The sequence below is a fragment of the Podarcis cretensis genome (assembly GCF_951804945.1).
Source record: "Podarcis cretensis genome assembly, chromosome: 18".
NCBI classification, from domain to species: Eukaryota; Metazoa; Chordata; class Lepidosauria; order Squamata; family Lacertidae; genus Podarcis; species Podarcis cretensis.
This window is the reverse complement of record NC_137188.1, coordinates 7,692,733-7,709,534: the sequence shown is the minus strand read 5'-3', so window position 1 is coordinate 7,709,534 and position 16,802 is coordinate 7,692,733. Positions and strand designations below refer to the sequence as shown.

Here is a 16,802-nt window from a genome sequence, read left to right as displayed (position 1 = left end):
AGTGAGCTTAGGTGGCCTGTGATTTCTTAAGTGATGCGCAGCGAAATAAAATACAGAATAATGTGCAACATAAAACAGTGGATTTTAAAAAGTGGTCACATTAAAATTAACATTCCGGACATGCCTGCTGATATAAAAACTCTCCTCTCCTCCCCCAGCACGCAGAAATCCGTACAATATTAGCGTGTGCCTTTCTAGCTGGAGGGTTTCTTCTGAAACGAAGGGGCTATAGTGTTGAATGCTGTCTTCTGATGAGACAGAGATTTGATTTCTGGGGCATGAACTAATTAGAAAGAACGTAATGAGGGTATTGTATAGCTATAAGCAAAAAAATCAATCTTTTAGATGGCACCTCCTATAATTTAAATACCGTATTTTTCCGTGTATAAGACTAGGGTTTTTTTCTTTATAAAATGTGTTTGAAATTGGGGATCGTCTTACACACGGATACAATCTTCCTCCATTTTCTTGATTTGGAGTCCCCAAAAACAAGAGGCGTCTTATACATGGGAAAATATGGTACATTGTAAACAGCTCAGAGGTTTTATTACAAACAACCGGTATAGGCATTGTGTTAAGTAAAAAATAGAGGATAGTAAGACTTTGTATTCTTATGAATGGATGGCGGGTGGCGCTGTGGTCTAAATCCCTGAGCCTCTTGGGCGGGGGTCGGCAAGGTTTACCTCACCTCAGCCGGTTCACTCTAGCGGAGATCCCTCCGTAGGCTGAATAGTGCGTGAGCGTGCGCCTCCGCGATTTCCGGTGTCTGCGCAGAAGTGATTCCCCGTGCCGTGTTGTGCCAGTTTAACGCAGTGGGCGGAGACTCACCAAGCGGGCGCCTTGGTTCAGGGGTGGCTCGTGGGCCAGTTAAACGACCCCTGTGGGCCGCTTGTGGCCCATGGGTGTTAGGTTGCTGACGCCTGCACTTGGGCCTCCTGATAAGAAGGTCAGTGGTTCAAATCCCCGCGACGGGGTGAGCTCCCGTTGCTCTGTCCCAGCTCCTGCCAACCCAGCAGTTCAAAAGCACGCCAGTGCAAGTAAATAAATAGGTACCACTGCGGCGGGAAGGTAAACGTCATTTTCGTTCACTCTGGCACTTGTCACGGTCCTCCGTGCACCAGAAGCAGTTCAGTCCTGCTGGCCACATGACCCGGAAAGCTGTCTGTGGACAAACGCCGGCTCCCTCGGCCTGAAAGCGAGATGAGCGCCGCAAGCCCATAGTCGCCTTTGACTGGACTTAACCATCCAGGGGTCCTTTACCTTTACCTTTTACCTATTGCCATGGCTCCTAGAGTGGCTAGGGCAACCCAGTCAGATGGGCGAGGTACAATAATTAATTAATTATTATTGTATTAAGGTGGCTGCTGTTTCGGGGGATGGTTGGGGCGGGTGCAGGAGGCACGATCCTGCATCCGAACTCTCCCGCGCCAGAATTTTGCAGTTGGAAGGGACCCTGGTCGTCATCCCATCCAGCCCTCCGCGAAGCAGCCCTGCAAAGGGGGGAATTTGTGAATTAGGCTGGTGTTACTCCAGCTACTGCTGTTGCGATTGGCACTGTGCTTACCTTGTAGGCACCTGAGCTCTGCATAGAGGAACGTGGCCTTTAGGCCTAGCTGTGCCCATTTTCTATGCCCGTCAAGTAGGGATAATGGTTCTGATCAGTCTGTGAATCCTAGTTTCGTGCCCGAAATCAGGTGGCTTTTTGCTTAAAAGGTCCCCGTGTAGACTGCTTTAAAAAAACTAGAATATTTCCCTCTTCCTCTGTGACAGGTCAGGGGGGGTTGGCCTCAAATCTAAATTCCTGTGTCTCCCTTTGCAGGACTTCACTCCAGAGAAGAAGCCTCCGCCAAGGGCTCCACGAAGGGCAGCTGCAGGCGGCTGGAAGAAAAAGGTAAAGGGCCCTTTAAATACAGGCCTTATAAAAAAAAAGGACTTAGGAGCCTGTTTTTAAAAGAAAAACCAGCTTTTCAGATAACCTTTTAATCGAACAGCTTTTTAAAGAAATGCCTGAAGTAACTGATGCTATGGTTTGAAGTATTGCTTATTCTGTTACATTTCACTCCCAAGAAGACCCATTTATCCTAAATAGAACCCTATAAGGCAGGCGTGGGTGTGCAAAATATTTTTTTAAAAAAATGTGATCTCATTGAGATTCCAAGATGAAATTTGGCAGGGAGCTCTTAGACATATGAAATAATCCTTTTGGGGGGATTTTAAAATCATATTCCATTTTTTAAAATCGCTTTTAAAATTTGTAAAACTTACATTTAAAATTTAAAGTCCATCATGTGACATACTGTATTCAAGCCCATGAAGTTTTGAAGAGATTGGTATTTTTAGTTTTGAAATGCAGTCAAACCTCGGCTCCCAAACGCCGAAAACCCCGGGAGTAAATGTTCCAGTTTTTGAAAGTTTTTCGGAAGCCGAACATCCAACGCAGCTTCTGCCTTAGTGCAGGAAGCTCCTTCATCCAGTCGGAAGCTGCGCCTCAGTTGTTGAACATTTCGGAAGCCAAATGGGCTTCCCGAACGGATTCACAATGTCCTTTCTTCTATCAGATCAAAATAGATAACAGCAAAGGTTCCTAGGTTCATAGCAGGGGCAATCAGAATAAGGGCCACTAACTGACGGCTGATTCAGGACTTTAAATTGTGCTTTTATATCAAATTTCCTTTTTTGCATGTACTGCAATGTTTTATTGTTGCTATGGCCGTTGGCTAACATGAATAAAGTTTTATCTCTCTCTTCCGGAACGGATTACATTCGACAACTGAGGTTTGACTGTATCTCAATTCTGGCCTGAGCTTTTAAGGTTTTTGTGTAGTCTAGCAAGACCAAAATTGTCAGGCTTTTTGGGTGTTGTTGGTTTTTTTGAAATTTCAAACCCTCATAACTCAACAACAGGGTGAGATAAAAAAATTAAAAACTGAGATTTGGGAACTTCTCTTATACTACTTTTAGGAAACTGAAACCAATATAAAATGGTAAGGTGAAAGTCACTGGATTACGTGGCATGGAATGACCCAGAAGGACCCTAGGAAGCCACTGTGGTGTAGTGGTTAGCGGTCCGTCGAACTAGGATGCAGGAGATTTTGGAACACAGCTGCCGAGTGGTGGGCAAGTTGACCCTGTTCCTTTCGTGCCCTGATCGATCATTGGCCAGGGAGGCACACACATGCTCTTGTGTCTTGGCAGAAAATCGAATCAGGCTCCGACTCAGATGCCAAGGCTGATTCGGAGGAAGAGGAGGATGACGACGACAGAGAGAATGCCAAGGCTCCCACACCCAAGTCTGATTCCGACTCCAACTCGGACGAGTCCGTCAAGAAGCCCTCCCGGGGACGGAAGCCGGGTAGGCGACCTGGTTTTCTTCCCGTAGCTCGGCCCGTTTATGGGTGTGTGTTGTGTGTTTTTGTCCAAAGGGTGAGTTGATGCCTTCAAAAATCTTCTTTGGCTGTCTTGGCATGAAATAGGTACTTCTTCAGCAGCCCCCCCATGTTAGGGTTAAACCTGGCTCTTGCAGGCTGCTACGTCCAGCTGTTTTGGACCAGCTCCCAGCAGTGCCAGCAGCTGCTCTCTGACTTCTCATGCTTCCCACCTCCACATCCCTGCTGAGCAAGAGAGAACTGTGGGGTGTTCGGTTGCGGCTAGTCCCACTTACTCACAAGGCTTTCTGCTTGTGCAACAGGATTTCTTGCCCTCTCCTCCATGTGTGCTGTCAGTCAAGTCTTCCGGGCAGACTTGTGGGGGGCGGGTGAACGTTCCATTGTGCAAGCGGAAGGCCTTGTGCTGCCGGCGAAACATTTGCCTTTAATGCTATGCTGTGCAGGCAACTCCCCTGCACAGGGGGTTACGGCTCGCCGGTGAAATGGCATGTATTTGGAAATACGGTTGGAAAAGCCTGCAAACGCCCTCTGAACCTCTGGAAACCCCCTTAAAAAACCCAGCAGTGCTTACCAGGCTGGCCAAGCTCTGCCACAACCACTCCCTCCAAACCTCTTTGCTCAAACTCCCAACTCTTCAATGATCTGTTGCAAAGGCTCTTAGGGTTGCACTTGCAAAGTCTTGTGGGATTGCCGGGCACTGCTTTCGTGCCTTTTTTTGCCCTTCCTGGGCTGTTTTTGCCATTTCTAAAGTCACTTCCAGGTTGGGTGTGGTCGTGTGTCAATTGGCGTGTCAATTGGTCGTTTCTTGTATTCCTTCCATTGTATTGCCAAGCAACCTGTTCCTTTCCTGACAAAGATTTCTTCTTGCATGACAAAACTCCCCCCCCATCTGTTCTGTGGGCACTCCCAACCCTCTGAAGCAGATCTGGGGAGGACAAGCGCAATGAATATTGTCCCCTGGGTCTGCTGTAGCATGCCATGGGTTCATCGGGCACATTTGTCCTTGTGAGGGAAAGAGGAGGAGATTACATACCTTCTGGTGCGTAAAAAAACAGATGGAAAACTCAGAAGTAAATGACCTATTATCATTACTGTACCAGCACTACGACTGCTGCTGCTGTTTATCGATTTACAGTGGTGCCTCGCAAGACGAAATTAATTCGTTCCGCAAGTTGCTTCGTCTTGCGATTTTTTTGTCTTGCGGAGCGCGGATTCCCCGGGTATTAACGGCTTTAAGAAAAAGGAAGCAAACCCACAAGACGTTTTCGTCTTGCGAAGCAAGCCCATAGGGAAATTCGTCTTGCGAAGCACCTCGAAAAACGGAAAACCCTTTCGTCTAGCGAGTTTTTCGTCTTGCGAGGCATTCGTCTTGCGGGGCACCACTGTACATACTGCCTAATGCCTAGACCATCTTCTAAGCTGTTTGCAAAGTGCGAAATCCCAAATGCACCATAGAACAGTATGCTAAGAATAATACAAGGCTAAAAGCAGGAGATCCTTCTCAAGGGATCAAGAGAATGGTTCTGTAAGCAGGTGTGTGCGTCGGTAGACACCTGAGTGTCATTTGATGCGGGACGACTGTTTCTCTCCCTGTTTGCGGGATTCCAAGAGGCACTAGAAACTGGGAACAGTAAGCCCACAACTTGCGCACATCCAGCTTTATGCACTTGGCAAAAAATAAAAAAAAATAAAAAAGAGGGTGGAAAGAGGCCAGGCGCCCAAGGAAAAAGGCTTGGGCACATTGCACCCAATGTGTTTTGACTATATGCAATTTTGGCTTTAGGCGCGACCCCCAGAACGTAACCCCTGTGTAAGCTGAGGGATTGCTGGACTGGACTGATCTAGCAGGACTCTTCCTATTCGCTGGTTCCCTCGCCCATTGGAAGCATTTTTACATCAATAAGATAGATCGTTCCCTCTCAAGCTTAATGGTCTACATGCACGATGCAAAGGAAAGAGTAGGGTAAATGGACCCCTGACTGTTAGGTCCAGTCGTGACCGACTCGGGCGTTGCGGCGCTCATCTCGCTTTATTGGTCGAGGGAGCCGGCGTTTGTCCACAGACAGCTTCCAGGTCATGTGGCCAGCATGATTAAGCCGCTTCTGGCGAACCAGAGCAGCGAACGGAAACGCCGTTTACCTTCCCGCTGCAGCGGTACCTATTTATCTACTTGCACTTTGACGTGCTTTTGAACTGCTAGGTTGGCAGGAGCAGGGACCGAGCAACGGGAGCTTACTCCGTCGCGGGGATTCGAACCGCCGACCTTCTGATCGGCAAGTCCTAGGCTCTGTGGTTTAACCCACAGCACCACGGAAGCAAACTCGGGCACCTGCAATGCCCAGTCCAAATGGAAGGGGTTCGAGGGAAGGAGTGAACCTGCTTCCCTTCTCCCCCTCCGCCGCAGCCGAGTTCCTGTGTCGCTCATGCCCTTCCCCGAGTCACAGGAAAAGACTGCAGCTTTTTTCATGGGATGCGGGCGGGTTGCTTCACTTGAGGAACTGGGTGGCTAGGAGATGGCTATAGCTAATTCTCGACTCCTTCCTCTCCCCCCGGCAGCAGCGGAAAAGCCGCCCCCGAAGCCTCGCGGGAGGAAACCTAAGGCAGAGAGGCTTCCTAGCAGCTCCAGCAGCGACAGGTGAGCGAAGGTGGGGCTGTCGTGAGCACCGCGGCCATCGCTGTTTAATGCGGGAACCTAGAGCAGGGATCCGCTAACCTCACCGTACCAGCAGGCACGTCTCGAGTGTAGAGAAGGTGCTGTGGGCATCAATTGCAAAATGGCTGTTGGGGGTGCGATGGCATAGCACAGAATTTGGGAGAGAATTTGGAAGGCCCTCCCGATAACGTTGTACTTGTCGGGAAATCCCCTATGTCCAGCTGGTCCTGACTCTGGAGGTCACTCAGTGATTAGTCACACACACTAAGCGCTATTGCTGTCTGATAACAACAGAGAACATTCCTCTTTCCCTCTCTCTTTTACACACACACACACACACTCACACTCAGATATATGCAGTCACAAATGTACGTTATATATTTCCACTCTCTCTCTCTGCACAAGTGCACCTCTTCTTCTCACAAAGTATGGAGCAGCGCTGGAGAGGCAGATCAGGAAGTGTTCTTGCCTGCCTGCCTGTGCATTTACTACCACAATTCAAAATGTTGGTGTTGACCTTTAAAGCCCTCAACGGCCTCGGCCCAGTGTACCTGAAGGAGCATCTCCACCCCCATCGTTCTGCCTGGACACGTGAGGTCTAGCTCCATGGGCCTTCTGGCAGTTCCCTCACTGCGAGAAGCAAAGCTACAGGGAACCAGGCAGAGGGCCTTCTCGGTAGTGGCGCCCGCCCTGTGGAACGCCCTCCCACCAGATGTCAAAGAGATAAACAACTACCTGACATTTAGAAGACATCTGAAGGCTCATGGAAGTTTTTAATGTGTGACATTTTAATGTATTTTTAATCTTTGTTGGAAGCTGCCCAGAGTGGCTGGGGAGACCCAGCCAGATGGGCAGGGTACAAATAAATTATTATTATTATTATTATTATTATTATTATTATTATTATTATTATTATTATTCTCTCATCTATCCTGTCTCCTCTCCCCTGCCCTTTCACAAATGCATCATAGAGGCTTCCGTTTAGCAGTGCCTTGCAGGCCAGTTTGAGAAAGCACAGATTTTTCTTCCTAACCCCCCCCCCCCAGGCTGCGGGTGACAGCGTGGCTCAAAAACCTTCACCCACAGGTGCAAAGATGCCATTTCTTCACATGTCACTGTCCTGTTGATTTTCCACTCGCTCGCCACTCCTGCTACTGATTTGGCAAATTCCAGAATGCACTCTGTGAGTGCCGGTTGGCTGTTGTGGCCACGCCAGGCTTCCTTAACCTCGGCCCTCCGGATGGTTTTTTTGGCCTACAACTCCCATGATCCCTAGCTAGCAGGACCAGTGGTCAGGGATGCTGTTAATTGTAGTCTCAAAAACAAGGGTCATGGTTAAGGAAGCTTGGGTCACGCCTTCACATGGGACTTACGAATTCTGTGTTCCTCTGTGCGTCTCTTTTTCTCTCTCCTTAGGTTAGTGGAAGAGAGTCTTGGCTTTTTGGAGCACAGTAGGGTGTGGGTGTCTGTGTGAGTTTCAGATAACAGTGGTGCCTCGGGTTAAGTACTTAATTCGTTCTGGAGGTCCGTTCTTAACCTGAAACTGTTATTAACCTGAAGCACCACTTTAGCTAATGGGGCCCCCTGCTGCTGCTGCTGCGCCACCGGAGCACGATTTCTGTTCTCATTCTGAAGCAAGGTTCTTAACCTGAAGCACTATTTCTGGATTAGCGGAGTCTGTAACCTGAAGTGTATGTAACCTGAAGCGTATGTAACCCGAGGTACCACTGTATACCTGAAGGAGCATCTCCACCCCCATCGTCTCTACAGCCCAGACACTGATGCGCAGTCTTCTGCCAGTTCCCTCCCTGCAAGAAGCGAAGCTACAGGGAACACCTATATGGCTTTTAGAAGACATCTGAAGGCAGCACCATATAGCAAAGTTCTAAATGTTTGATGTTTCGTTGCATTCTTAATATCTTGTCGGGAGCTGCCCAGAGTGGCTGGGGCAACCCTGTTAGATGGGTGGCATATAAATTTAATAATAATAGTAATAATATCTGCAGGAACTTCTTGTAATGCAACTTCTCTCAGATAGCAATTCACGAAGAGGAGGAGGGAATGGAGATAGACTTAAAAGAAATACAGTCATACCTCGGGTTACACTCGGGCCTCCTGCTGCCGCTGCGCCGCCGGAGCACGATTTCTGTTCTCATCCTGAAGCAAAGTTCTTAACCCGAGGTACTATTTCTGGGTTAGCAGAGTCTGTAACCTGAAGCGTATGTAACCCGAGGTACCACTGTATTACTGTTATTTTAACAACTAAAGCAGACTTAATTCCAAACTGCTTTATCCAGTCGGAATCCAGATTAGAGGAAGAAAATACACACTCACATATGTTGTTGTTGTTTAGTCGTTTAGTCGTGTCCAACTCTTCGTGACCCCATGGACCAGAGAACGCCAGGCACTCCTGTCCTCCACTGCCCCCCGCAGCTTGGTCAGACTCATGCTGGTAACCTCGAAAACACTATCCAACCATCTCGTCCTCTGTCGCCCCCTTCTCCTTGTGCCCTCCATCTTTCCCAACATCAGGGTCTTCTCCAGGGAGTCTTCTCTTCTCATGAGGTGGCCAAAGTACTGGAGCCTCAGCTTCAGGATCTGTCCTTCCAGTGAGCACTCAGGGCTGATTTCCTTCAGAATGGAGAGGTTTGATCTTCTTGCAGTCCATGGGACTCTGAAGAGTCTCCTCCAGCACCAGAATTCAAACGCATCCATTCTTCGGCGATCAGCCTTCTTGATGGTCCAGCTCTCACTTCCATACATCACTACTGGGAAAACCATAGCTTTAACTATACGGACCTTTGTTGGCAAGGTGATGTCTCTACTTCTCAAGATGCTGTCTAGGCCTGTCATTGCCCTTCTCCCATATATATATGCAGCCACAAATGTATATCTTTCCACTCTCTCTGTCTGAACAAGTTCACCTCTTACCTCTCAGCTCTCTCTGAGCTAGGGACCAAGCAGTGGAGGCAACTGAAATAAAGGACAGACTAGTCTGGTAGCATTTATGCAGGACATTCAATGATGTGGCTTGCCACGGTCGCCACATCAAGGCACCGTTCAATCTTTTTAACAAGTCTGGTGCTTGGGAGTAGCCGGGAGCTCACACCCCGATTCGCCCACAGTCATTTATTGTCTCTTTCCTTGCCTGCTTCCCCTCCCAGCGACAGTGACAGCGACGTGGACCGCATCAGTGAGTGGAAGCGCCGCGACGAGGAGCGCCGCCGGGAGCTGGAGGAGAAGCGGAAGCGCGAGCAGGAGGAGGAGCTGCGCCGCCTCCGGGAGCAGGAGCGGGAAGAGAAGGAGCGGAAAAAGGAGAAGGCCGAGAAGGGGGAGGTGGAGCACTCAGACAGCGACAGCAGTGTGGACAACGAGGTCCCCAAGAAGAGCAAGAAGGGGCGGCCCAAGGCCCCATCGTCTTCCGACTCAGAAGTGGAGAAAGAGGTGAGCTGGCAAGGCAGGGATGGGAGCACCCTGGGAAAGGGGCCAGGCTGAACTTCATCTAATAATAAGAATAATAATAAGCTAAAGGGACACGACCATTAGGTCCAGTTCGTGACTGACTCTGGGGTTGCGGTTCTCATCTCGCTTTATTGGCCAAAGGAACCAGCGTACAGCTTCCGGGTCATGTGGCCAGCATGACAAAGCCGCTTCTGGCGAACCAGAGTAGCACACAGAAACACCGTTTACTTTCCCACCGGAGTGGTACCTACTTATCTACTTGCACTTTGATGTGCTTTCGAACTGCTAGGTTGGCAGGAGCAGGGACCGAGCAACGGGAGCTCACCCCGTCACGGGGATTCGAACCGCTGACCTTCTGATCGGCGGGTCCTAGGCTCTGTGGTTTAACCCACAGCGCCACCCGCGTCCCTGCAGTGAGACCACTGAAAAGGCCCGTTCTCTTGCCTTCCCTGGCTGGGCCTCAGATGACGACGGAAGTGTCTGGGTTAGTTCATAGAGGGAGTGGCATTGCAGTCCTGATCTTGTACATAGGAAAGCAGCTATTTTACCATAGCCCTGCAAAGATCAAAGAGCAGGGGAAGCCTGGGAGGTTTTTCACTGGGATGTGATAGCCTATCTTGTGACATTCTCGTTTTCTTCCCCCCTCCAGGTGAAAAAGCCCCTGAAGAAGCAGCAGTCCTCCGAGATCTCGAGGAAACAGAGTCAAAAGGAGAAGAGGGGCCAAGGAGAAGAGAAGACCCGGAACAGGTTATATAATAATCATAATAATCATAAATTTATTATTTATAGCCCGCCTATCTGCCTGGATTTCTCCAGCCACTCTGGGCGGCTCCCAACAGAATATTAAAAACATGATAGAACATCAGACATTAAAAACTTCCCTAAACAGGGCTGCCTTCAGATGTCTCCTAAAAGTCAGATAGTTGCTTATTTCCTTGACATCTGATGGGAGGGCGTTCCACAGGGAGGGTGCCACCACCGAGAAGGCCCTCTGCCTGGTTCCCTGTAACCTCACTTCTCGCAGGGAGGGAACAACCAGAAGGCCATCAGAGCTGGACCTCAGTTGTCTGGGTTGAACGATGGGGGTGGAGACGCTCCTACAGGTCTACTGGGCTGAAGCCGTATACCTCAGCCTAGTATACCTGAGTCAGTTCCCAACATGCTTTGAGGAGGGAGGTTTAATGTAGTTTGATTAAACTGCTTGGGGCAACTTTTCTCTTCTTCATTCTTCTTTATTCTTCATTCTCCACCCTTCACCCGTAAATCTCAGGGCAGCTCACAACATACCTAGGGAGAGCTGCTGTAGTGAGCTGGGAGAGAAAACTAGTGCCAAGCATTAAACGTACGTTCCCTTTGGTAGGAGTTTCCTCCAAACACATTGAGAACTGAATTTGTCAATGCAACTTTCCCTTGCCCATTTATTGGCCCGTCCAAATCATTCAGATCTTGGGTCTTGAATCGAGCTTGGAAACAGTTTGGTGACCAGTGAAGTCCTTTTATTACTGGCAAGGAATGTGCCCAGCAAGCAGTCCCAGTTTAGAGTCTTGCGGCCAGTTCTTTGTTAGCTCCAGTTTCTGGACCACCTTCAGGGGCAGCCCCACATACGGCACGTTGCAGTAATCAAACCAACTAGCTGCAGACCTTGACATTTTAGGGAGCGTTGGGTTGCCCGTTTGCAGGTTTCCCCCTAGGCATGGAGTAGACACAGCCTTCTTCTTAGCACCAGCTCTGCTTCTTACCTTCTTTTTCTTCTGCCTCTAGAGCTTTGAAAGCAGAACGAGGCCGGAAAAAGTCAGAGGTGCTTCCTGAAAGGAGGGTGGAGAAGAAGAAAGGTAAAAAACAAAAACAAAAAACTGGCTGGAGAAAGAGAGAAACGGGATATGTGATTGGAGCGTGAGTTTGCTTTGGTGATGGGGTTGGTAGGTGGGGAAGTGACTTGTTTTTCCCGGCTTTCAAAAAACCTTTGTGCTGTCTGCAGAACCCACGATCGAGGAGAAACTCCAAAAGTTGCACAGCGAGATCAAGTTTGCTCTGAAAGTCGACAATCCGGTAAGCTGGAGCCCCTCTCTCCTTTGAGCCTGTTTCCCCCCCAGAAAGCTCTCCTTACAAGTCCCGGGCTTGTCTGCATGTTCCTGCCTGTCCTTTGGATTTGCTTGCCGTTTCTGCTGCTGGAAAACTCTTCTGTGATGCCCACCTGAGGCAGGTGTGGGGGTCCTTCTGCCGTCCAAATGGTGCAGGATTCCAACCCCTGCCATTCCTGACGGTTAGACATGCTGATTGGGGCTGATGGCAGTTATAGGTGCATCCACAAGTGGAGGGCCGCAGGTCGCCCCCAGTCCTGGAGCCGAGGAGACGGGTCTCTTGTTCCACTGTTTCCCCCTTCTCCAATCCAATGAACTGCAGTGGAACATCCAGACATACAACCCTCCTCCTTTTCCACCTGCACTCTTGAATTGACACAGGCCAGGGAACAGGACATTCCCAGGTGATGCTTCTAACGGTATAAACAGTGTATAACTGAAGGAGCGTCTCCATCCCCATCGCTAGGGGTCCAGCACCAAGGACCTTCTAGTGGTTCCCTCACTGTGAGAAGTGAAGTTACAGGGAACCAGGCAAGGGGGCCTTCTCGGTAGTGGCACCCACCCTGTGGAACGTCCTCCCAACAAATGTCAAGGAGATGAGTAATTATACAACTTTTAGAAGACATCTGAAGTCAGTCCTGTATGGGGAAGTTTTTAATGTTTGATGTTTTATGGTGTTTCAAATATTTTGTCGGGAGCTGTCAAGAGCAGCTGGAGCAACCCAGTTAGATGGGCGGCTAATCATAACCATTACCATTATTCTTCTTTTTTTTAATATAAATTTTATTAAGCTTTCCATATTTTATTACATTTCAGTATCAAAAAATAACTTAAGACATTGCTTAAATAAAGCGTCAACACCCTTCTTTCCCTCTAACAGATTTCCGTATCTCATTACCAATTTCTCCACATTCCTAAGTTCACCTTTTACCTTAAATCAATCTTTTAACAATCACCTATTTATAAGTAAATCGGCTCCTTAATTTCCCATTACCAAACATTTCAACTTAAACCTACAAACGTATTCAACTGTTTTCAATTTTCTTTCATATAGAGTATAAATTTGCCCCAGTCCTTTTGGAACAATTGTTGTTGTTCTTGTCGTTATTATAGTTATTCTGTGTAAGCAGTTTTTGTGTAAGCTCCGGTGGGCCAAAAGGTCACTGTGCCCAAAATCCTGTTTCTCTAGGACGTCAAGAGGTGTCTGAGTGCGTTGGAAGAACTGGGCAGCCTTCAGGTCACCTCTCAGATCCTCCAAAAACACACAAACGTCGTGGCCACTCTGAAAAAGGTAAGAGGGTGGGGTGGGTGGGATTGGGGAGGCCCCACTACTTGTGCACAGCCGTGAGGACGCAGGTGGCACTGTGGTCTAAACCACTGAGCCTCTTGGGCTTACCAATCTGAAGGTTGGCGGTTCGAATCTGTGTGACGGAGTGAGCTCCCGTTGCTCTGTCTCAGCTCCTGCCAACCTAGCAGTTCAAAAGCACACCAGTGCAAGTAGATAAATAGGTACCATTGCCTTTTACATTTTATATCTACACTACCGTGCCTAATTTGAAAGCGTCTAAAACGCCGTGTTTGTTTGTGATAAGATTCGGCGTTACAAGGCCAACAAAGAAGTGATGGAGAAGGCAGCCGAGGTCTACACATGCCTGAAGTCCCGCGTCCTGGGGCCAAAGGTCGGGGCGAACCAGAAAGTCAACAGGACTGATTCGGAGAAGGAGAAGGACAAAGGGGAGGGGGACAAAGGCAAGGAGAAGCTGCCTGAAGGAGAAACGCAGCATGAGACAGGCGAGGAAGAGATGAGTGCTGGTAAGAGGCTGGTGGCAAGACCCCCTCTGAGTGGGATTGGGGTTGGTTGGGAGGGAGGGGAGGGGAGGGACAGGCAGGGAAAGGACTCTGAGATTGATCCCACTCTCTTCAATCAGCCTTCCTCAACCCTTCACAGCCAGGTAACCCAAGTGGGAAGTGGTGGAGGAACTGGGAGGAGCTTAATCTTTCTATAACAGATGTCAGGGACTGGCTGGATGCAGAGGGAGTGGTGGGAGGGCACCAGCCCGGGAACACCCAAGGGAAACCCCATGGGAAGAAGGCTCAAAGCCAGGGGAGCGGTTGTGGGATGATGATAGGGATGCGGGTGGCGCTGTGGTCTAAACCACTGAGCCTCTTGGGCTTGCCGATCGGAAGGTCGGCAGTTCAAATCCCAGCGACTGAATGAGCTCCCGTTGCTCTGTCCCAGCTCCTGCCAACCTAGCAGTTTGAAAGCACACCAGTGTAAGTAGATAAATAGGTTCCGCTCCAGCGGGAAGGTAAACGGCGTACCTGTGCGCTCTGGCTTCCGTCACGGTGTCCCGTTGCACCAGAAGTGGTTTAGTCCTGCTGGCCACATGACCCGGAAAGCTGTCTGTGGACAAACGCCGGCTCCCTCGGCCTGATAGCGAGATGAGCGCCGCAACCCCTTAGTCGCCTTTGACAGGACTTAACTATCCAGCGGTCCTTTACTTTTTTGTGGGATGGTGATGTTGATGAGTGATCAGAGAGAGAAGAGGGAGAAGAATGAGAGGAGGAGGTGTCAGAAATGGAAGAGGCATCAGGGTTTACTGAGCAGGAAGAGGCTGTGGCAGAGAGCAGTTCGGACTTGGGGCTAAGAGGCAGAGAGGAGTCTGGCCGCTGAAGAATCCAGAGAGTCTCCCCCTCCAGCTGTGACCAACTCCCCTCCCCTCTGGTATGGGCATAGCCAAGATTTATGTTAGGGGGAGTAGGATGTTAGATGGGGTAGAACCAATTTACCTGCAATGTGTCTGGTCCGTTAGTCAGGTATTTTTATATTTACTTGATTAGGGGGTGCAGCTGCACCCCCTGGCTACTCCCGTGACCCTGGTCTCCTAGAACACACGGCAAAACTAAAAAAAAAGCAGAGCAGAGGCTGGTTGTGCGCAGGCACAATTTGCAACTGCTTGGGAAAGACCTTGGGGAGGAATCATAGAATCATAGAGTTGGAAGAGACCACAAGGGCCATCGAGTCCAACCCCCTGCCAAGCAGGAAACACCATCAGAGCACTCCTGACATATGGTTGCCAAGCCTCTGCTTAAAGACCTCCAAAGAAGGAGACTCCACCACACTCCTTGGCAGCAAATTCCACTGTCAAACAGCTCTTACTGTCAGGAAGTTCTTCCTGATGTTTAGGTGGAATCTTCTTTCTTGTAGTTTGGAACCATTGCTCCGTGTCCGCTTCTCTGGAGCAGCAGAAAACAACCTTTCTCCCTCCTCTATGTGACATCCTTTTATATATTTGAACATGGCTATCATATCCCTCCTTAACCTCCTCTTCTCCAGGCTAAACATGCCCAGCTCCCTTAGCCGTTCCTCATAAGGCATCGTTTCCAGGTCTTTGGCCATTTCGGTTGCCCTCCTCTGGACACGTTCCAGTTTGTCAGTGTCCTTCTTGAACTGTGGTGCCCAGAACTGGACACAGTACTCCAGGTGAGGTCTGACCAGAGCAGAACACAGTGGCACTATTACTTCCCTTCATCTAGATGCTATACTCCTATTGATGCAGCCCAGAATTGCATTGGCTTTTTTAGCTGCCGCGTCACACTGTTGGCTCATGTCAAGTTTGTGGTCAACCAAGACTCCTAGATCCTTTTCACATGTACTGCTCTCAAGCCAGGTGTCACCCATCTTGTATTTGTGCCTCTCATTTTTTTTTGCCCAAGTGCAATACTTTACATTTCTCCCTGTTAAAATTCATCTTGTTTGTTTTGGCCCAGTTCTCTAATCTGTCAAAAGGTCGTTTTGAAGTGTAAGGAGGAGCCTTAGAGAGCAGTGGGAAGTCCTCACAACTGCCTCATTGGGGCAAGACCTACGAGTTGCTGTGATCACTAGGTCTGCGCTGCTTTGGTTTGTTTGAATTAAGAGTTAACTTCACTGATATCATGTTTTTTTTATTGCTGACCCACACTCCTGACAACGGGTTGCCCCTTCCTGTTCTCTCGCCCCTGGGGTTGACGTCTCTTTTCTTCCCCAGACCTCCCAGCTCCTGTGAATGGGGAGTCGGGAGCCCAGAAAGGAGACGGTGTGACAGAGAACAAGGACGGAGATGAAGATTGGACTTCTGGGGACGTCAAGGGAGGGGCTTCCCCTGAAGACACCCACAACGAGTAGGGCTTCTTTCTGCCTTTTCTTGTGGGTTTGGTTGTGCTGCTTAGGAGGTGCCGTGCCGCCACACCCCAGAGGCTGCCACTGAAAAGTGTTGAGTCAGGGGAATTTCCCAGGGTGGGGAGTGTTAAAAGAAAATCCCTGCAGTCCATATAACCCAATTTTGGAATTTAGAATTGGACAAACTTGGGCAGAAGTCAGAATGAGGTTATTTTTCCAAGGGATGGGGAAAGACCCTTACTGGGATCAGAGGAGGCTGCATTATCCAGAGTCAGGCTCCTAGCCCACCTAACTCAGGCCCCCAAACCTTGGTTTTCCTGCCTCGGGGTGGTAGAAGATTGTTCTCGTCCCTCCTTGTCTCCCAACCCCTTCCTCTCTGTGCTACTGCAGAACGCAAGACTATTCTGCGACGGAGCGGGCAGGAGCAGAACGGGAGATCCAGATGGAGTCGGACTCCGTGGAGGAAGACGACGGGAGCTGAAACCGAGGGGGGGGGAGGCCCCTGCGAAGAAGCAGTGCCGGACGGGTTGTGACGCTTGCAGCCCCCGGGGAGGCGAGGTCTCTGCCTTGCCCTGTCTTTCAGAGATGCTTTTCCAAGCCACACAGTAGATGACGTTCTAGGTCGGTCTTCCCTGACTTGGTGCCCCCCAGAGTGCGGGTTCCGTTTCGTTTCGTTTCCTAGACCTCTGCTCTCATCTCCCGTGGCTGTTGGCCGTGCTAGCTGGGGGCTCATGGGAGTTGGGAGTCCAGCAGTGCCTGGAGGGCACCTGGTTGGGGAAGCTTGTTCCTAAGTCATATCCCTTCCTCCCTGAGCCCTCTTCTCTTCCTCTTCCTCTTCCTCTCCCTCCCATTTCCCAGTCCTCTTATCGCTCCTTGGAGGATTATGAACTTCTGGGGCAGCCCCACAACCGATGTATGTTTGTATTGGTTCCCTGTTTTTGATTTCCCCCACTCTGTCCAGTCTCTCCCCACCCATCCCGCCCCTTTTACTCTTGTGATTTCAACAGACGTGAAATGAATATATAAAGGGTTGTTTTTTAATGAAAAGAAAATCCCATTCA

At 49.5% G+C, this 16,802-nt stretch overlaps 1 protein-coding gene across 1 annotated transcript in view; it reads left to right on the top strand.

The window, feature by feature from the left end:
- HDGFL2 (HDGF like 2) overlaps positions 1–16,802 on the top strand; it is a 33,342-nt gene extending 16,540 nt beyond the window's left edge. Inside the window, exons 6-16 of the mRNA XM_079960627.1 lie at positions 1,820–1,891; positions 3,196–3,352; positions 5,943–6,021; positions 9,204–9,483; positions 10,151–10,248; positions 11,263–11,333; positions 11,480–11,550; positions 12,772–12,873; positions 13,175–13,394; positions 15,611–15,743; positions 16,132–16,802. Of these exons, the coding sequence (XP_079816753.1) occupies positions 1,820–1,891; positions 3,196–3,352; positions 5,943–6,021; positions 9,204–9,483; positions 10,151–10,248; positions 11,263–11,333; positions 11,480–11,550; positions 12,772–12,873; positions 13,175–13,394; positions 15,611–15,743; positions 16,132–16,222 (1,374 nt within the window). The 3' untranslated portion in view covers positions 16,223–16,802. The remainder of the gene's footprint in view (positions 1–1,819; positions 1,892–3,195; positions 3,353–5,942; positions 6,022–9,203; positions 9,484–10,150; positions 10,249–11,262; positions 11,334–11,479; positions 11,551–12,771; positions 12,874–13,174; positions 13,395–15,610; positions 15,744–16,131) is intronic.